The sequence below is a fragment of the Dendropsophus ebraccatus genome, chromosome 3, assembly GCF_027789765.1.
Source record: "Dendropsophus ebraccatus isolate aDenEbr1 chromosome 3, aDenEbr1.pat, whole genome shotgun sequence".
Taxonomy (NCBI): Eukaryota; Metazoa; Chordata; class Amphibia; order Anura; family Hylidae; genus Dendropsophus; species Dendropsophus ebraccatus.
The window spans coordinates 46,614,123-46,636,623 of record NC_091456.1 but is presented as its reverse complement, the minus strand read 5'-3'; the positions used below and the strand labels follow the sequence as shown (position 1 = coordinate 46,636,623).

At 44.3% G+C, this 22,501-nt stretch overlaps 1 protein-coding gene across 2 annotated transcripts in view; it reads left to right on the top strand.

The window, feature by feature from the left end:
* RABGGTA (Rab geranylgeranyltransferase subunit alpha) overlaps positions 1-22,501 on the top strand; it is a 36,347-nt gene that overhangs the window by 1,881 nt on the left and 11,965 nt on the right. For both annotated transcript variants that reach the window (XM_069961673.1, XM_069961674.1), the window contains exons 3-12: positions 8,799-8,909; positions 9,297-9,421; positions 12,185-12,372; positions 12,460-12,657; positions 12,897-12,980; positions 14,034-14,116; positions 16,346-16,438; positions 16,816-16,918; positions 17,000-17,051; positions 19,571-19,659. In XM_069961673.1, the coding sequence (XP_069817774.1) occupies positions 8,799-8,909; positions 9,297-9,421; positions 12,185-12,372; positions 12,460-12,657; positions 12,897-12,980; positions 14,034-14,116; positions 16,346-16,438; positions 16,816-16,918; positions 17,000-17,051; positions 19,571-19,659 (1,126 nt within the window). The remainder of the gene's footprint in view (positions 1-8,798; positions 8,910-9,296; positions 9,422-12,184; positions 12,373-12,459; positions 12,658-12,896; positions 12,981-14,033; positions 14,117-16,345; positions 16,439-16,815; positions 16,919-16,999; positions 17,052-19,570; positions 19,660-22,501) is intronic.

Sequence of the window (22,501 nt, the reverse complement as noted above, 5' to 3'; positions counted from 1 at the left end):
TGTCAATGAATTAATAAAAACAGAGAAAAAAGGCCCAGACACCACATGTATTACCTCAGGTACTAGGGATAAATAAATAAATAATAATAGGGAGAAGAGTAGAAGCAATGCTGATCACCTCTTAGCCCCTTGGGCTTTATGCGTATCACCCCTATTCAGATGTGGAGTACATTGAAGATCGGGAGTCGGGAAGAGGATTCCCTCTTTTTCCAAGTGTGTAGTTCCAGGACTGTGGGGAGTAAAAAGCTGACTGTACTGATAGACAGGATGCTCCCAGACAGGGGCCTGTACAAAGCAATAAAACATAGAAAAGAAATGGTACTAGCAGTGGTCAGCGCTTTCCCAAAACGTCTATCAGACAGAAAACGGTAAAATGTATTGTATAACACCAGTTATAACACGTTTCCGAAGACTCTCCTTTCATCAGATAGAGTTCCCTGCTCTGGCTATAAACTTTACTTATGGTTCATTTCAACCCTTGTGTGTATGCTGGTAATCCCGCCCCTTCGAGCTGCGCTACTGTAGTAGTACATTCTAGTCTAATCATCTGGCTTCCTTGTGTCCATTTAGGGGAAGTACAGGCAAGTGCTGGGGAGGGGCAGGATAAAAGAAATAACTTGCTATTACCTCCCCTGCTCCAGCGACGGTGGCCGCGTATTGCCGCTCCCTGGTCAGAGCCCTGACCCAGGTCGTGACGTGTGCGTCCGCTCAGCCACTCAGCGGCCGAGGCAGGACACCACTAATTTTTCATTTAAATAATGTCAATTCTTTGAGTAGAGAGCGGAGGCCAGCGACGGCGCTTGAGCCCTACCATAGAGATGCAGTCTGACACTGAATCAGGCGGAATTCTGCCCCATTTGCTCAGTGAGAACATACCCTAACAGCAGAAAAAGACCACCTCGTCTATCTGGTCTTGGGATAGATTTATTGTTATCCCAGGCAGGTTTACATTCACTTATCTGTTATATATGGATGGTATATTGTACATTGTATATCATACGGTGAGCTCTGGAACAGTTAAAGCTCTATGCTGTTGAAGTTCAGTCAGTTCAGTAGCATACTACGGTAGCTGTCCAGGAGCTCACTGCATTATAGGGAATTGTGATACAGGGAGTCCTGTAAGTGGTGAAGAGTGCAGTCCGTGATTTATATCCAGCTTACATACCGTATATATCACAGACTTATGAAGGCAGCCTTAGGATTGGTTCACACTGAGCAATCCGCGCAGAGAAGTTCCGGCGGATTTCATCGCTCGTCCCAGCTCGCATTTCTGCCTGTGCTATAGATTTCTATGCACAGACGGATTCCACCGTCCATGTCAATTCTGTTGGTGGACGGCGGAATTTGCCCGACCATAGAATTCAATCTATGAGACGGGCAGAAATGCGCGCGGGCAAGAGCAGGGTTGAATGACGGAATCAGACAGAACTTCTGTGCGCGGATTGCACAGTGTGAACCCTCCCTTGGGGCTTATTCTCACACTCGCTAATCCACAGACCCTACAGAGTGTGAAGCTGAGCAGTGGACTCGCAGCCCTCCTGGCATCATGTATGAATATGATGTTGGGAGAGCCGAAAGTGTTTAAATTATTGCAGGACTTTACTGATACAGCCGTGCTGCAGAACGTGAGAATAAAGGCTTACTGTGGATAACCATATCTGCTGGAAGTTTGTTCCAAGCATCTACTGCTCTTTCAGTAAAGTAATATTTTCTCATATTGCTTCTTATCTTTCCCCCAACTAATCTCAGATCCCTTCCCTTCTGAACCTTATTCACCCCCATTAACATATGTATAACATATTGCCTATTCAGGTATCACCCAACCAAGCATGCTTTGAAATATTGCTGTCTTTACTTGGATATGCATTAAAACCTCTGGATTTTTGCTGAATTTTGAATCCTCTTGGACTTGTTTTGTATGTCATAGAGACATGTCAAGATTTTTATTGTTCCAGGTCTGAGTGTTCAGACACTGACCAATCGGTAGGATGGGCTGGAAGACGACTGTGCTGCTGCACGCTCCTCTCCCCGCTCTGTGTCTATGACCTGGATGGACCCCATAGACCATGGGTCTCCAAACTGCGGCCCTCCAGCTGTTGCAAAACTACATTTCCCATCATGCCTGGACAGCCAAATTCAAAGCTTTAGCTGTTCAGGCATGATGGGAGTTGTGGTTTCGCAACAGCTGGAGGGCCGCAGTTTGGAGACCCATGCCATAGACTTTTATTAAAGGGGTTGTCCAGCGAAAATCTTTTTCTTTCAAATCAACTGGTGTCAGAAAGTTATATAGATTTGTAGTTTACTTCTATTAAAAAATCTCAAGTCTTCCCATACTTATCAGCTGCTGTATGTCCTACAGGAAGTGTTTCATTTTCAGTCTGACACAGTGCTCTCTGCTGATATCTCTGGCCGTGACAGGAGCTGTCCAGAGCAGGAGTGGTTTTTCGAGACACAGTTCCTGTCTTGGACAGAGGTGGCAGCAGAGAGCACTGTGTCCGACTGAAAATAAAACACCACTTCCTGCATTATACATAGTAGCTAATAAGTACGGGAAGACTGGAGATTTTTTTTAATAGAAGTAAATTATAAATCTTTATAACTTTCTGATATTGGTTGATTTGAAAGAAAAAGATTTTCGCTGGACAACCCCTTTAATAGTCCATCTAGGTCACGTGACGCAGAGCTGGGAGTGAATGCACTCTGCGCATAGACTTCTCCCGGCTCGTTCTCCTGAGTGCTTGCGGTGTGAACACTCAGACCCCGACCAATGAAAACTGTCTGACATATCAAAAGTGTGTGTGTGGTTTTTTTTTTTTTTTTTTTTTAAGTATTTAAGTAAATTAGATATATTAGTATGATCCTCTTTAAAGTGAATCTGTCACCCCCTAATTGTAAAATTAACTGGGACCCCTGCTAAATACTTTTAGATAAAGGTCTCTCTTATTAAAAACTCCTGATGAAGTGAGCAAATTGTACATTGGGCTGTGTTTGTCCAGAGGAGAATAAGACACCGGTATGGTGTATGCGATCACTGTATAATTGTATGTATATGGCCGATCACATTCTGTGTGGGATGTTTGGCAGGTCCTTTAAATTTCTTGGACACTGGCATAGGTACTAATATAAGGTATATTATTCTTTGTATCAGTGCTTCTTAAACTTTTTGTACTGGAGCCTCACCCAACAGACAAAACGATGCCTGGGCCTCACCAGACTGACCAGGACGGTGCCGAGGCCTCACCATCTATGGTGGAAGTCCTTAAAAAAATAAAAACTATTGCTCAGTCTACCCTCCATCTATCTCCTAATCTCTGTATAACATTAAATAAGTACAACACGTACAAAGTGAGTCAATAATGTTCCTAAAGCAGAGATTGTTGCAGTTAGGGAAAGATTTGCACAGCTTGTACTTACTTTTGTGAGAACTGCCTCCCAGGCTGCTCCTCACCAGCAACTAGGGAGCGCCTCACTGGTAAGGCCCGTCTCACAGTTTAAGAAGAACTGCTTTATATTATATACTGTAACAGGGCCGGACTGGGACTTAAAATCAGCCCTGGCAATCAAACCCCAGCAGCCCACATATCATATCCCTCCCTATATATCATGGATAGCGGTATAAAATACGAGCTGTTGCAAATTCTACTTTATTTAGCCATGTCCCCCACTACTCCCTTAAACATGTGAACCCCACCATCAGCACCTAAAAATAATGCTATAACATAATCTGCTGTGGATTTGATGCAGCATATTTATGCACTCATTCAACTGATTAAATCAGAAGCATCAAATCTGCATTGGATTAGGTATGAACGTGCCCTTAAAGGGAACCTGTGAGGTCTATACCAGGTAACACAGCTGTAGATCCCAGCGTACAGATCAGGGATCGGATCTTTAGTCCAGTGTAAACCTCTATAATCTTTCTTTTCATTACCAGCTGAAGTGTCACAGAGGTGGAGCCACAGCAGCACTTTCTGCCCCGCCCCTTCCTGCTCTGACTGATGGACGTATAGGTTAGTGCTGCTGCTGCCGCTGCTGTTGTGAAACTTTAGTTGGAAATGAAAAGGACAATTATATAAGTTTACACTGGACTAAAGATCAGTGATATCTCCCTCACCCCTGTCTGCTAAGAGCTACAGCCCTAGACCTGGTACGGACCTCACAGATTCCCTTAGGGTGCGTTCACACCTACAGGATCTGCAGCAGATCTGCAGCAGATTTGATGCTGTGTTCAGTTATTTAAATGAAATCTGCTGCAGAAAATCAGCTGCAGATCCTGTAGGTGTGAACGCACCATTAATAGGAGAAAAACATGGCCACTTTCTTCCAGAAACAGCGCCACACTCTTCTTCAGTTTGTGTGAGGTATTGCAGCTCAGTTCCATTGAAGTGAATGGAGCCAAGTTGTAATAACCATACACTGAGGACAGGGTGGTGCTGTTTTTGGACAAAAGTTACAATATTTTTTAAATACCTTTTATCCTGACTATGTTTGCACACCATATAATGGCATTCAAAGCTACATAATAAGCTGCTAGATAGCCATTTCCTACTGGATATCTATCTATCTATCTATCTATCTATCTATCTATCTATCTATCAGTAGGGCCCCAGGAAAAATTGAAGGATATATAATGGTAACATGGGTAAGAATTTTCTGTGCATGATAATACTGTCATAGTTAATAACACCAGTAAGCAAATATTATCACCACACTGTACACGTTACTGCCATACTGTCACTAAGCAAACCCACCAATATTGCCAATACTACCAGTATATAAGTAACAAATAATATCACCACACCATGAGCACGGCCATTACCACCACATAATGACTAATACCGCTACACTGTGACTGAATACAATCCACATATATATCCATATATAAAATCCATATATATATATCCATATATACAATCCATATATAAAACACTAATATTACCAATAATACGAGTAATACCATCACACCATGCCCACTACTCCCACCATACAGTGACTGGATAATACCACTATACCATCACACCATGCCCACTACTCCCACCATACAGTGACTGGATAATACCACTATACCATCACACCATGCCCACTACCCTCAGCATACAGTGACTGGATAATACCACTATACCATCACACCATGCCCACTACTCTCAGCATACAGTGACTGGATAATACCACTATACCATCACACCATGCCCACTACTCTCACCATACGGTAACTGGATAATACCCCTATACCCTCACACCATGCCCACTACTCTCAGCATACAGTGACTGGATACCACTATACTGGCACCAAATAACAGCCACTATATAAAGACCAATATTCTCCCAAAGCAGTGACAATAGAACACAGGTGTTACACTCTGTCCCTCCAGCTGTTACAGAACTACAAATCCCATCAGGACTGGACAGCTAAAGCATGACGGGAATTGTAGTTTTGCAACACCTGGAGGGCCGGAGTGTGACACCCCTGATACTGAGGTAGATCCCAGCTGTATAAAGGTTCTGCAGACATTATAAGTGATTATAGTGCAGTTACATCCTGTCACTCACAGTAGGTGTCTTCTCTGCATGACGAGACGTCCACTTTTCCTTTTCTTCTCCATCTGGCTCCGGCCATCATGAAGGCTTCTCTGGCCATGACTCCTCTCCACGGGATCTGCCAGACAGACATTTTAGGCTTCATGCTCCAGCAACATCCTCATCTATACATCCCCCCCATATAGAATAGCCCCCCTGCTGTACATCCCCCCCCTATAGAATAGCCCCCCTGCTGTACATCCCCTTATATAGAATAGCCCCCCTGCACCCCCCATATAGAATAGCCCCCTGCATCCCCCCATATAGAATAGCCCCCCTGCATCCCCCTCCTACATAGAATGCCCCCTGCATCCCCCTCCCATTTAGAATAGCCCCCTGCATCCCCCTCCAATATAGAATAGCCCCCGGCATCCCCCTCCGATATAGAATAGCCCCCCTGCATCCCCCTCCCATATAGAATAGCCCCCTGCATCCCCCTCCTATATAGAATAGCCCCCTTGCATCCCCCTCCCATATAGAATAGCCCCCTGCATCCCCCTCCAATATAGAATAGCCCCCCTGCATCCCCCTCCAATATAGAATAGCCCCCCTGCATCCCCCTCCCATATAGAATAGCCCCCTGCATCCCCCTCCCATATAGAATAGCCCCCTGCATCCCCCTCCCATATAGAATAGCCCCCTGCATCCCCCTCCCATATAGAATAGCCTCCCCTGCACCCCCCTCCCATATAGAATAGCCTCCCCTGCATCCCCCTCCCATATAGAATAGCCCCCCTGCATCCCCCTCCATATAGAATAGCCCCCCTGTCCATCCCCCTCCCATATAGAATAGCCCCCTGCACCCCCCCTTCCATATAGAATAGCCCCCCTGCACCCCCCCCTTCCATATAGAATAGCCCCCCTGCATCCCCCTCCCATATAGAATAGCCCCCCTGCATCCCCCCCCCTATATAGAATGGCCCCCCTGCATCCCCCTCCCATATAGAATAGCCCCCCTGCATCCTCCTCCTATATAGAATAGCCCCCTGCACCCCCTCCCATATAGAATAGCCCCCTGCATCCCCCTCCCATATAGAATAGCCCCCCTGCATCCCCCCCATATAGAATAGCCCCCTGCATCCCCTCCCATATAGAATAGCCCCCCCTGCATCCTCCTCCTATATAGAATAGCCCCCTGAATCCCCCCCCCATATAAAATAGCCTCCTGCATCCCCCCAATATAGAATAGCCCCCTGCATCCCCCTCCCATATAGAATAGCCACCCCTGCACCCCCCCCATATAGAATAGCCCCCCCTGCACCCCCCCATATAGAATAGCCCCCTGCATCCCCCCAATATAGAATAGCCCCCTGCATCCCCCTCCCATATAGAATAGCCCCCCCTGCACCCCCTCCCATATAGAATAGCCCCCCTGCATCCTCCTCCTATATAGAATAGCCCCCCCCTGCACCCCCTCCCATATAGAATAGCCCCCCTGCATCCTCCTCCTATATAGAATAGCCCCCTGCATCCCCCTCCCATATAGAATAGCCCCCTGCATCCTCCTCCTATATAGAATAGCCCCCTGCACCCCCTCCCATATAGAATAGCCCCCCTGCATCCTCCTCCTATATAGAATAGCCCCCCCCCTGCACCCCCTCCCATATAGAATAGCACCCCTGCATCCTCCTCCTATATAGAATAGCCCCCCCTGCACCCCCTCCCATATAGAATAGCCCCCTGCATCCCCCTCCCATATAGAATAGCCCCCCCTGCACCCCCTCCCATATAGAATAGCCCCCCTGCATCCTCCTCCTATATAGAATAGCCCCCCTGCATCCTCCTCCTATATAGAATAGCCCCCCCCTGCACCCCCTCCCATATAGAATAGCCCCCCTGCATCCTCCTCCTATATAGAATAGCCCCCCTGCACCCCCTCCCATATAGAATAGCCCCCCTGCATCCTCCTCCTATATAGAATAGCCCCCCTGCATCCTCCTCCTATACAGAATAGCCCCCCCTGCACCCCCTCCCATATAGAATAGCCCCCTGCATCCCCCTCCCATATAGAATAGCCCCCCCCTGCATCCTCCTCCTATATAGAATAGCCCCCCTGCATCCTCCTCCTATATAGAATAGCCCCCCTGCATCCTCCTCCTATATAGAATAGCCCCCCCTGCACCCCCTCCCATATAGAATAGCCCCCCTGCATCCTCCTCCTATATAGAATAGCCCCCCCTGCACCCCCCCCCATATAGAATAGCCCCCTGCATCCTCCTCCTATATAGAATAGCCCCCCCCCCCCTGCACCCCCTCCCATATAGAATAGCCCCCCTGCATGGCCACATGTGAAGGGGTTAAAAAAAAAAAAAATTCTCACCTCACCTCGCTCCCAGCAGCTTCTTCCTCGGCTGGATCTTCGGTCCACGGCGGCGGCGGCTCTCCTCTCTCTTCTCCAGGTCCTCAGCGGCGCGTCAGGGAAGTGACGTCACCGCTGGGGGCCTGGTGGAGGTGGCTGCAGACGTGCCTGCGCGCGGCACGTCTGCGGCCCTCGGCACTTGGGAGGGGAACAACGGGGCGGAGACACGCCACTGCAGCCCCCTCCCGCCACCACAGCCCACTCACCTTGGCCCGGCTGGCCCGCTCCTGACGTGCTCCGCCAATCAACGAGGGGCCACAGCGGCGGGCCGCATCGGCCCCACGTTGATTGGACTGGAGGAGCATGTCAGGAGCGGGCCGCAGCGGTGATTTTTTTTTTTTCTATTAGACAGCCCGGGCGGCCCACAGACTGGTAATCTGGCCAGCCCAGCGGGCATTTGCCCGCCTTGCCAGATTACCAGTCCGGGCCTGTACTGTAATGTTCCCTACCCAGTTTATAATTATAAATGTCTATAACTAACTGCCATATACAATAGTGACCACTAGGTGGTGCTGTGGTTCTATTAATGGTTTTCACAGCATCCATATTGGTCCACAAAATTTAGGACCAGGGTTATTTTTGATATTAATACAAATTGATTGATATATCTATACCACACCAGTCCTATTATTTCGTCTGGTATACTCATTTGTGTAGTCATTTCAAGGTTTTAAATGATTTTATTATACAATAATTCTGACTAATAAAGATTGGAATAATATGGTATTAAAAATCAGTGTTGTGTATTATTTTTTGGATCTCTTTATTACAAGGTATGTAGCAGGGTGTTCAGTTCATTTTACAGTTAGGGCTGACAGATTTGCTTTCATGTAAATAATCATTACCTATATCCTGTATTCAGCACGGTCGGATTAAAGTGAAGACTACTTTGGAGCAACAGGAGGCAAAGCGCAAGGAGAGAGAGAAGAAACTACAGCTTTATGTTAGTGCCACCCAGGCTGCTCTGAATAAGGTGAGGCTTCCCTTCTAATCTAACCCTTTTTCCATTTTCCAATGTATATAGTCATGTTTATACAGTATATGTACATATGTACCTTGATAGATCTCTGTATCTAAAGAGAGTTACCAGCTGCCTGTATATGCAGTTTACTTGTAAATCATTGATCTTTGTCTTTTGACTCAGCAATGTGTTCTGTTACCTTAGGCTGTAGATTTTTAATCACATGCAATTCTTTTACAGATATCTTTGATTTCTTGACACATTTTATATTCTGATTTTGCTGTTTGTTCCTCCATTATACATGAATGTTGGACTGACATGAACTGGAGATAAATTAGTATGTGCATGTAGGATTTACCATTTCTTCACAGATTCTTTCCGTATTTCTCTTTCCTCCAGCGTGAAACCGGACAGTTGGATAAAGAAGCATTAGAAATTACAGCGCAAATATTGGCACTAAACCCAGATTTTGCCTCATTATGGAACTTAAGACGAGAAGTTTTCCTGGCACTTGGAGCTGACAGGTGACATTTCTACTTATATCACTTATATCACTGTGATATTTTACGCTTTGAAAAAGACTGCAGTGTAACCATGTAATTTTCATTGGTCCCCTACATCAGGGGTGGGGAACCTTCTCCATGTCAAGGGCCAGTCGGGCATTAATAAAATCATTCGAGGGCTGCATACTGTGCGCGGCAGTTAGTAGCGGGGGTTTGCAGCACCCAGGGCAAGGCAAAGTATAGTACCCCTAGTACCCCTGCTATTGTAGTTAACCCCCAGTGATGCCCCTTGTAGTCTTGTTAACCCCCAAGTCATGCCCCTTGTAGTGTAGTTATCCCCCCCAGTGATGCCTCTGGTAGGCCTAGTTAACCCCCCCCCCCCCCCCAGTGATGTCTCTGGTAAGCCTAGTTAACCCCCCCAGTCATGTCCCTGGTAGCCTAGTTAAACCCCAGTGATGTCCCTGGTAGCCTAGTTAACCCCTCCCCCCCAGTGATGTCCCTGGTAGCCTAGTTAACCCCCCCCCCCCCCAGTGATGTCCCTGGTAGCCTAGTTAAACCCCTCCCCCCCCCCCCCAGTGATGTCCCCAGTAGCCTAGTTACCCCCCCCCCCCCCCCAGTCATGTCCCTGGTAGCCTAGTTAAAGGGGAACTCCGGATAAGAAAAACTTGCTTTCTATTAAAAGTACATTAAAAGTGTCTATACAGTGTATTACCGTATCTGTGCGGTTCTGTCACACTGGTAGCTGATAGAAATCCAGGAAGTGAAAAAAAATGGCCTCTGTACCAACTCACATTGTCTCCTGCTCCTGCTGCTATCCCCCCTAGGAGACAAATCTTCCATGCCTCTGTCTCGCATTGTGTGTGTTTGCTGAGATCAGGCTGATGATGCAGACAGGGGGCAGGGCATGATGTCACAGGAGGCTTGGCTGGATAACCCAATCCCCTGAGTGATCCACCATCTCTGACCGAACATAAGCAGCTGCTGCACTAATTTTACTGATTGTAATGGGTGGGGGCTGTGATGATCACATGAGGGAAAGCATTGCATTCTGGGAAATGCCAAACCAGGAAGAACAGAAGAAAGTAAACACAAAACAGAGCAAACCCCCCCCCCCCCCCCCCCCAAACAAATGGATTTTTGGTAGTTTCAAAAGTGGGATAGACAGGTAAGTAATGCTTTATGCTCCTGCAGAAGTTTCTTTTTTTTTTTTTTTTTTTTAAACAACCCCCCCCAGTCATGTCCCTGGTAGCCTAGATAACCGCCCACCCCCCCCCCCCCCCAGTGCCTGTCCCAAATAAAAAAATATAAAAATCCCACTCACCTTTCCTCCGCTCCCACGCTGCCCAGGTCCTCTTCTCTCCCCTCTAGTCTGTGCCAGTCTTCTCCTGCAGACGTTGCACAATGAAATGATGTCATCGCGCGTTGCCCGCAGGAGAAGGAACATGTGCGCCGTTCTGGTGGGGAAGGGGACGGCACTCACAGCATCCTCCTGTATCTGGCAGCCATCACAGACACAGGAAGATGCTGTGAATGCCGGTTCCTGCCCCACTAGAGCGGCGTGCACATCACAGGGGATCTGCGGGCCGGAGGTTCCCCACCGCTGCCCTACATGCTCTTGCCAACATGCATGTGGTGCAGCCTATAGACTAGGCATATATGCTATCACTACATGTTAATAGGCTATCAATAGTTGATCCCTGGGGTACCTGGTGATTGTCTGGTGCCCGCAGTACACCTAGAATAGAGCTGGAAACTGGGCTCAGCTCCCTGTTTAGCAGTGGCATCGGGAAACTGCAGCTTCAGCTCCAGTTGAAGTGAATGGGAGCTGGGACTGTAGTACACTGGGGGTTGTCACTGTGTAGGGAATGGAGAATGGGAGCTGCATCCGACTCCATTCTCTATGTACTGCGAGTGGCAAACAGTTGATTGGTGGAGTGCCATTGTCACTGATCAACTATTCTATCCTGTGGATAGGCTACAGATTTTTTTTTTTTAAAGTTTTTTTATTTTTGGTAAACCCTTTAAAGTGTACCTGTCATGATCGTCCGCTTTCGGATCCATGGCAAGATCGACTTCTAATCCGGAAGTTCAGGTCTTTATGGATACGGAAGCACAATAAGACGGTAATGCGCCCAACCCCCGTTGGATCCATGGAGACCTGAACTTCCAGATTAGCAGTGGATCTTGCCGCTGATCGGAAAGCGTCCTACTGTTACAGGTACACTTAGGCCGCATTCACACATTATGTAAATACGGTCCGTGCACAGAAGATGTTCTACAGACCAGATTCACAGACCTTCTGATATCATAATATGTGATGCCAGCAGGTCCGTGAATCTGTTCTGTAGCACATTTTCTGTGCACAAACTATGGTGGAGATTTATCAAACCTGGTGTAAAGTGAAACTGGCTCAGTTGCCCCTAGCAACCAATCAGATTCCACCTTTCATTTTCCAAATCTGTGAGGAATGAAAGGTGGAATCTGATTGGTTGATAGGGGCAACTGAGCAAGTTTCACTTTACACCATGTCTGATAAATCTCCCCCTATATTCATGGAACGTGTGAATGCAGCCTAAGATTTGACTGTAGATGTTTCCTTCCCCAGTGCATACAGTAGGGAAAATCCCCAACTATTCTTAGCACGTGGCTGAGATTTGTAATATTCTGTGTACGTGCGTGGCATTGTAACTAGTCGTGCATTTTCCATACCAAAATCCAAATGGTCAAAGCACATAATTACTTTGTTGTTTTTTTTTTTGTTTTCTTTTTCAATTTGTACTTGAGGTCAGATGAAGAGATGCGGCCTCTGTATGTGACAGAGCTCTCCTTTTTAGAGAGCTGTCTACGTGTCAACCCAAAATCCTATGGCACATGGTATCATCGTTGTTGGGTCATGGAGCATATGCCAGAACCAGACTGGGCAAGGGAGCTAGCACTTTGTAACCGATTCCTGGAGATTGATGAGAGGAACTGTAAGTAGCCTATGACGAGGCATATCTTCTATAATATTATTTGCTCTATTTTTTTTTCTTATCCATCCTATTGTAATTGTACCACAGTTCATTGCTGGGATTACCGAAGATTTGTTACTCAGTCATTTCATGTACCACACACGGATGAGCTTGAATTTACTAGCAGCCTTATCACCAAAAATTTCTCCAATTACTCCTCTTGGCATTATCGGAGCAAACTTCTTCCCCAGATTCATCCAGACCCCCAGCGTCTAGGCCGAGCGACCGAAAAAGTCTTATTATCAGGTGAGAAGATTGCACTTACTTAACTGACTAGAGCGTGTTCATATTTATGCAGGAGTGAATTCTGAGGGTGAATGAATATCACTCCTGGTAATGCAGACAGTAAATGAGTGACAATAATGGTGCTAAGATACACTTCTGTCATCGTCATCTTTCTTCACCTGGTTGACAGGTATTTGTGTTTCTTGTGTGTATGGTGTGCACTGTAATCATAATATATCTGTATACTATTTTTCTGCTAGAACTAGAACTGGTACAGAATGCATTCTTCACAGACCCAAATGATCAGAGTGCCTGGTTTTACCATCGGTGGCTTCTTGGAAGAGGTGAGCGTTTTCCTAAAAGGGAATGTGTGATCAGAAAATGACTTATTGTTTAAATAATATTTTTATGTTTAGTTTTTGGTGACTTATTTTTCTTATTTTCCATTTTTCTATCTATATTATAAAATAATTCTGAAATCTTGCAGTTTTCATTCTCACCACTGGGGCTAAAACTAAGCTGAGACTTCCTGTTGTGTCTGTAGTGAGGAGGCTGCTGTAAAGTGATCTGTACTGCATTTACAGCGACATGTGACACCAGTAGATAGATAGCATCAGTACAAGACTATAGCATCTCCCTGTGGAATGACCTCTTCAAAGGTCAAAGTGCGCTCAGTAATGTTTCACATTCATCTCAAGGGGACAGACTGTCCATTTTCATCTATGTCCATGAGGCTTGCTATAAAGCATGTCACTAAGTGCTGTTGAGAACAGCCCAGGCAAGATTGCCGCCCCCATAACAATGAGAAAAAAGTTAAATTAAAAAAGTCAGAAAATAGAAACAGATTAGAAGAAAAAACAAGTTTTAGAATTTGACTCTAATCAGTAAAAGAAAATTGAGATGACACATTCCCTTTAAAAGACTTTTCTATGGTCTCTCATGTCACATCTTCTCAGCTGATTTTTTAGGCCCTAGACTTATCACTATTATAATGCATGTTACACTGTTAGCAACTCCTGATAGAGCTGCTAAAGCATTCTCTTACCATACTTGGTGTGCCATCCTCCTTGGGAGTATATAGGAGACAACGTTGTTTTATTTCAGCACGCACTGCAGGGAGAGAGGCCGGAACTAGTCATGTGGGCAGTGTCCAGGCCGTGACTAGTCACAGCTCTCTGCATGTCGGCACCCTGTGCAGGAATGGCTGACAGTCAAAGGGGCTTCTAAAGGTTTTTGAGGAAAACTGTTATGGTTGGAATGCTCGCTCTGCTAAAAAGATCATTTCTGCCAATAATGTTACATTAGACAATTGTTTTTGTGTTTGTTAAACCAACCCCAATGTGACCCTTTACATTTATATGATTTTTAACAATAGCTTTTGTCCCTTTATGTTCCAGCTGATCTTCCTCTTTCTATCCGATGTATCTCTGTTGATGTGCCTGTGTCTTGCATATCAGTATCTTTTTCTCAACCAGTTTTAGTAAGTGAAAAAAATGGTGACAACATTTACAACAAACATTTGTATTAAAAAAAACAGCCCTGTAATCATAAGATACTTCACTCCCATTATTAAAATGAAGTTCATGCCAAACCGACATATCTCAGGAATGGGAGGGTGCATCAAGAAACAGTAAAAAGGTGTGTGATCGGGACACCCTAAGGGCCCTATTCCACCAAACGATTATCGTTCAGATTATCGTTAAATCATTTGAATCTAAACGATAATCGTTCAGTTGAAATGCAGTTAACGATTAACGACCGAACGAGAAATCGTTGATCGCTTTATAAGACCTGGACCTATTCTTATCGTTGCTCGTTCGCAAAACGTTTGCAAATCGTTCGCATTGAATAAGACATCGTTCAGTTGTTCGCAATAGATACGAACGCAATAGCGAATAAATAGCGAAGAAAAACGATCGCAATTACGATAATAAGTAATGATTATCATTCCATGGAAATGAGTGAACGTTTTCAGGTCTTTCGCAATAACGGTCGTTTGAGATTGTTAACGATTATGCAAACGATAATCGTCCGGTGGAATAGGGCCCTAAGGCTATGTTATTACATAGTGTTTTTGTCAGTCTTTTCCCAACCAAAACCAGGAGTAGACAGGGCAAGATTAGAATGGAAAGATTTGCACAGTTTGTGTGTTTTCAACCCACTCCTGGTTTTGGATGAAAAAAGACTGGTGGAAACACTGTGTGAGCAGACTGCCTTTCTACATCTTTAATTAGAATGCCACACTCACACTTCTTCACCAATAGCAGAGCGATGTAGCCAATCTTGGCAACTAGAGTTGAGCAAACTTCATGCACGCAAAAGGCTGTATCTATGTTTCTTAGGGCTGTATCCAAATTCCACAGCCACCGCTAATCAAATGCCGCACACTCCGGTTCGGACGAACCCAAGTGTGCTCAAAGTTTGCTCAACATCTCTTGGCAACATCACCCAGTTATTGGTGAAGAAATGGGGGAGGGGGCAACTTTTGTCTGCATCTTTGACTGCCATGTGATTGACACATGCAGCCTGTGGTTATCTGTAACAGCAGACTCTAACCTGCTCTAGCAATTAGAAAGAATGTACAGTAGACTAGCACGTATTGAACATATGTTTTTTACAATACTATTCCTGAGAGAAAAGCTGTTGAGTCAGGGGGGGGTTGAGTGACATCAGCAGCCACTGATCCAACTTTACAATGAAAATCCAAAATATTATATACACATGATAATAGGAAAATACTTTACTTAGCAGATTTGTTGTTACTAAAAATGATAAATTATCAGTTTATTAAGGAATCTGAGCACACAGTACTGCTTATAGAATTCCCCTTTACAAGGCATTTCCCCTGGTCTTTGAGGACGTCACAACTTGGGGGCGGGGGGTGGGAGCCTTACCTGGCTGATGGGTTGCGTCTCACCCCATTCACTGACTAGCTGAACCTATTGTGCAGTAACCAGGTTGTGACATTTGCTCTGTAGGGGATGAAAAAGTTTCTTAAAATTGCTTGTTTTATTGATATATATTGATTTCTGCAAAGTGACATTTAAAGCGACTCTGTACCCACAATCTGTCCCCCCCAAACCACTTGTACCTTTGGATAGCTGCTTTTAATCCAAGTTCTGTCCTGGGGTCCGTTCAGCAGGTGATGCAGTTATTCTCCTAAAAAACAACTTTTAAACTTGCAGCTCTGAGTCAAACAACCGTGGCCTACAATATCTGTGCCCTAACTTTGAACCACTCCTCTGTCCCTCCTCCCCACCCTCTTCATCATTAGGAATGCCACTGGAACATTTTCTCCCGTCTGAACATTGCACAGGTGCCTTAACGATCCAGCCCATGTTCAGTATTCACACAGCTGATGAATAGGAGACAATCTGCCTGGAGCATTCCTAATGATGAGGAGGGTGGGGAGGAGGGACAGAGAGGTTGTGCCAGCCTAATGCTTACACAATCTTAGCCCCGGCCGTTGGGCACAGGGCTGAAAGTTTAAAAGTTGTTTTTTAGGACAATAACTGCATCACCTGCCGAACAGACCCCAGGACAGATCTTGGATTAAAAGCAGCTATCTGAAGGTACAAGCTATTTGGTGGGGTCAGATTGTGGGTACAGAGTCACTTTAAATGACAGTTACGCTTAAAAATCACACAAAATGTATCTTCTTCTTGAAAGTTGCCACTAAGATTCTCTGTTCTGCTTCAATGTATTTTAGGTAGAGAGCGATTTGATTCTGTTTATTGATAAAAAGCCAATAATGGTCACATGGAAAACACCAGATGGAAAAGAAAAGCCAAGTTTTCTCTGGGTAACTTTCTGAGCACTTTGATTAGCACCATGTCTTTATTATTTAAATATCTACCAACTTGTCACCATTTGTTTCTACTCTTTATCGTATGTCTGTGAATCAACTCTGTGTTCACATAAAGTTTGTGAAGTAGGCTTGTCATATATGATCACTTATGCCAAATAAATCCATAGGGAGCCAATATGCATTGGTATGTAAAATATACAGCTTTTTTATCCCAACTTATCCCACTTTATGGCATGGCATATGTAGCAAGCTTCCCCCCATGTATACCTCCAACAGAAGGCTCAGGTGCAATGTTAACAGAGCCTTGCATACATTCTAGCATCCGCTTCTTCCAGTGTATGTTGTCATATATGTGTCTGTATCTTTGTCAGGTGTGTGAATTTCCCAGGGAGCGTCTCAGTGACTATTGTCAGCATAACTTCAAAGTTGTTTGGAAGGATGGAGAAGCTCAAAAAGAGTGCATCTTATATCCAGGTGAGCACTGCTGAATACAGGTCTACAGCAAATGTAAAGCTGGGCATACCTCTATGATTGATTTTGTTTCTTTTACTGCAGGAAAACAGAGAACTTGGTTTCGAGACTCTGCATCAGAGGATAAGATCTTCAGGTACTTCTTTACAATGTCCTTTTCCACGGAACGATTATTGGCCGATATCGGCCGTTACAGACGGTAATCGTCCCGTGGAATAGAAGGCAACGATCAGCCGACATTGTTATTGTCGGCTGATCGTTGCAGTTGTTTGTTTTTCAACATGTTAAAAAACAAATGACTGATACAGCAACAATCTGCTGCCGTCGCTGCGTGCAATAAGAGCGGCGACAGCAGACACTGCTGTATGCTATGGGCTGGCCGGACGATATAGGGATCACCTGGGCAGCCCCCCCCAGCCCTTCCCGGCCTCGCTCGCTGCTGCCGCGTGGAATAGCGGCAGCAGTGAGCGGGCAACGAGTAGCAAACGAGCGCTGAGAGCGCTCCTTTGCTCCTCAAGTCGGCCCTTGGAATAGGGCCTTTAATTCTGCTGCATAGTAGGAGCATTTTGTCTTCTATTCTGGCCGCATTGTTTTTTTTTTTATTAAATCGACAACAATCAGCCGAGGAGCCGATCATTGACGTTCTTTGTCTATTGCAAGTTTAAAAATAATTGGCCACTTACTAGGGCTGGGCGATATACCGTGAAAATACCGATACCGTCTCTGGGTGTCAGTTAACCGACCTCAACTTTGCCAGGACTGTATCTGCGGTATTTTCACTATCTCCCCGTCTGAGCCCTGAGCTGCACAGGTTGGAGGATGTCTCGTGTGCTGTGTGTGCAGGGATGCACAGACAGCCCATAGGAGACTGGCACTGTGTGTCCCTTAACCCCTGCCCAGCATGTCAGAGCGGCCCAGTCGACTTGGCACAACCTACCAGCGTGTCAGAGCGCCCCGTGTCACCCGCCCGGCACGGAACACTGCCCCTGCTTGTCTTAGCCAGTTCCAGCAGCCCGGACATGCCTCTCTCAGTGGCCCGCCACAGTGGAGCCGCCACCTGCACGTCCCAGTGCCCCCCCAACGTGCACGTCCCAGTGCCCCCCAACCTGCCTGGCGTGTCAGAGCATCACAGCAGTGACTAAAACAGCAACCCATGAGAAAAAGAGCGACGTTTCTGACCACAACCGTGGTCTTTTCTCAAGCCAAATAACATTTGACTTGAGAAAAGACCACGATTGTGATCAGAAACATCGCTGTTTTCGACATGAATGAAAAAAGGTGTAGATTTATTCACAATCCAATTGGAATGTTGCTACTTTTTGAATATAGATAGATCTCCTCTGTCTGTCTATCTATCTATATGCTATTATCTATCTCGTCTGTCTATCTATCTGTCTATCGATCTATCTATCCATCAATCGATCTATTCATCAATCGATCAATAGATAGAGTAGATAGAGTAGATAGATAGAGTAGATAGATAGGAGATATCTTCACGCCGTGTCAGCACAGTGCCGTCTACAGCCCCGCTATAATGTGCCACTCAGTGTCCCCATAACGGTGCCTTTGTACTGTCACCTATACATAACATACTATATACCCATCATATATACTGTATGTCCCTGTACTGTCACCTGTATATACTATATACACATCATACTGTATATACTCTGGTTCCCTATAGTACATAGCTATATACCTGTATACTACGTCCTGTGGTGTGTCCATAGCTGTATGCTGTATACCTGTGTATATACACGTCCTGTGGTGTGTCCATAGCTGTATGCTGTATATACTCATCCTATGGTGTTTCCATAGCTGTATGCTGTGTATACCTGTATATACATGTCCTGTGGTGTGTCCATAGCTGTATACCTGTATATATACGCCCTGCAGTGTGTACACAGTGGGTTGCTGCTCATTAAGTTACTGTACTTTTTTTTTTAAACTTTATTGAAACAAAATATCCCCAGTTTGGTATGGCCAAGTGGGTGTGGCTTGTAAAAATGGGTGTGGCTTACAAAGGGGGCGTGTCATAGTTATCGTCCAATTATCGTTACCGCAGCTACATATGCGATAAACCGCGATATTGATTTATGCCAATATCGCCCAGCCGTACCACTGACCGCGCATCACTATGTGTAACAGCCATGTACAGCTGATGAGAGTGTAAAGAAAATAATAATGTTCATACTTACGTGTCCAAACTCCCCTGGTGTCCTGCAGCTTTTACCTCGCTTTTCCTGCTTTCTTCAGCCGCCTCTGACACTTCTGGCCCTGTGTCTGTGCTGACAGGCTGCTCAGCCATAGTGCCCATAATGCGGTCTCATCTCGCTCAGTGATTGGCTGAGGGGCCTTTCACTGAGGAGACGAGACCAGAATTGTCAGAGGCGACTGAGGGAGGCAGGGAAAAGGCTGTGGGACACCAGGGGAGCAAAAGTCATTTCTGTGTGAAAGCAATGGCTGCATGGACATGGATAACTATGTCGGAGCAGCCCTTACTACATGATTGTCGAGCCGTATAATGGGCTCAGTAAGCAAGCACAGATTTAGCAGGCCGATGCTTGCTTACACTGCTTATCGGGCCACGTAATGCAGCTCTTACACCTTAGTCCACCTAGTGGTTAAACAACTGCAAACCTTTATTTTTTCCAGTTTGGAGCTGTCAGAGGGAAAGAGCAATGTTCTGCAACAAGAATTACAGTCCTGCAAGGAACTGCAGGAGCTGGAGCCTGAAAATAAGTGTAAGTTTGTTAAAAATTTCAGAAAGAAAAATGATCCATATACTGTGTGTGTGTGTATATATATATATATATATATATATATATATATATATATAATATGTATATGTGTGTGTGTATATATATATATATATATATATATATATATATATATATATATATATATATATATATATATATATATATATAATTTTTTTTTCTTTTTTTACAGTTAAGTTAAATGGTCTGTTTTAATCCCAGCATTTTGAGTTGTTTATCAGCAGCACAATAGTCTTTAATACTAAAATGCCAACTATTATAAAGTGCTTCAGGCTGATCATACCAGTGAAGGGAGTAAAGGGCGACCGGCAAAGCTGTTTATAATCAATATTCTGAGAAAGTGATCTGTAAACAGCAGCAATGGTTATCCGCAGCATACCGATGGAAATCCATTCATCCTTCCTTACAGATTTTTAAAGCATAAAGCTTTCAGCATGTTGGTAAAGGAATCTTATGGAGAACATTAAAAATGAGTGAAAGATCCTGCCTGAGTTAAGGGAATGTGTCATCAGAAAATGAACTCTTGTTAAAATCAAGGTCCAAATTTATCAAACTGTGTAAAACTGATGTAAACTGAGCACAGCAACCAATCACAGCTCAGATATTATTTAGCTGCTGTGCTCAGTTTACATCAGTTTGTTTTACACAGTTTGATAAATCTGGACCTTGATTTTAACAAGATTTCATTTTCTGATGACACATTCCCTTTACGCAGACAGCATCATTCACTCATTTTTAATGTTCTCTATAAGATTCCTTTACCAACATGCTGAAAGCTTTATGCTTAAAAAAAATTGGAATGTTTACTCCAGTTTTTTTTTTTTTACACAGTTGGATAAATTTGGCCCTAAATTTTAATTCTAAACATATTTTTACAGAATTTTTGCTATTCTTTCTAATTTTCCATTTTACTATCTGTATTATAAAATAATCCTGAAACCGTGCACATGTCATTTTGGCTACTAGGCTTAAAACTAAGGTGAGACTTGGTTGCTCTCTCTTTGTGGTGATAAGAGAAGGCTGCCGAAAAGTGATGTGTACAGCATTACAGTGACAGGTGACATGAGTAGATAGCAAAGACAATGGCAGCTCTGCTTCGCCCTGCCTGTGGAATGACCCTCCTTTTTAAAAAAAAAAAAAATTCTTTTTTTATTTTTAACAAAACAAGAAATAACAAAACTGAAAGCAGAATATGCAAATATGTGGTTACAAAAAGAAAATAAAACTGTGCTAGAAAGCAAGTACCAATAACAGAGGTATATAACAACAAGTAGTAAGTTTGCCACCCGCACAAATCTCCTGCATAAATGAGAAAGGAACAAATGCAGAAATCAAATCATGCCTTTGGGGTATATCATTCTAGGGTGGCAGTAGGGTGGCACACTCTGCGAAAGGAAAAACACTGTCTGGTAAAACGTTCCCTCATCAGGAATGGTGGGGGCACCAGGGGCACATCAGTAGAACCAAACATTACTAATCTGGGAGGAAAGACAGAGTAAGGCCCTTGCACACTGAGTAAAGGAAGCTGAATTTACGAGTCCGCACGACGGATTCCGCCTGCAATCCTGCCTGCCCTATTTCTTCACCGGGATTTCTCTTGGGCCTCTCCCCTCCGCTCAAAGAATGAAATCTAAGAGAGGTTTTATATATAAACTGGTCAGCCCCTTTAATTCCAGTTTTCCTCACATCCACCAGCTTTTAGTGTAAGCTCCTAGCAGAGGGACACTTTGTGATCTGCTTGTTGTCAGAATTTTTCTTACAAGTTGGGATTTTTCCCCTCAAGGGATTATAAATATTGTCCCAGCACAAAAAAAGATATGCTATACCCTTGTTCCCTGGTGCTTATCTTCTGGGGAGCATGTGGACACAATACCATACCTTCACCTTTCTCCTCACATGTATACTGGCTGTGCCAGGGCTGGTACTGTTATATAGATACTGGGAGTGAAGCTTTGTGATGTCCTTATCACTTACCATCTTTCCATAGTATACTGATAGTGATAACTTCTTTAGATGAGATAATAATAAGTAAGCTTCTGAGTTATTACTTGGTAGTAGTAATGTATTTCCTTATTACCACATGTAGTGGACAGTGCTCCATAAGGGCCCGTTCACACTGAGCAAAAAAAGGCAGAATTTTAAGTGGAGCCCATGCTGCTTGAAATTCTGCCTGTCCCATTGTTTCACTGGAGTTTCTCACGCCCCTCCACTCTCCACTCAAAGAATTGACACAGGTCTTAACTTAAGGGGTAAAAAAAATTAATATATTTACTGTAGTATTATATATATTATTCACTATCCCATAGGAGAAAATAAAGTATTTACTATGAATAATATGATTTTATTTGTTGTTGTTGTTGTTGTTGTTATGTTACTATAAAGGAATGCGTGGGTCATTGAAAGAATTCTTTACGTACTATTGTTGAAGGTTGCAGTGATTTGGGTGGCTACTTTTTCATGTTTCTAAATGTGAGAGGAAAAAAACAAAAGTAACAAAAGTTTGAAGATATGAAGTACAACCTATATTGTCCTGTAATACAGTCAGTAACCTGTAGGTGTCGCCATCTGCAGATATTACCTATTGAAGTGTTTATTCCTGTAGAAAACAGTAGTGAAGTATGCAAGGTACAGAGCTATGCATCCGTAGATGTAATCTCACGCTAACTAACATTTCTAATGCTATAACAATGGCACACGTTTTTAGTTATAAATACATTTCTTGTATCAGGGCGCTGGTCCCAATATATCTACAGTGTGCTCCAACTTGCTGACAGATAGCATTAACCCTGTCATTTGCAAAAACATA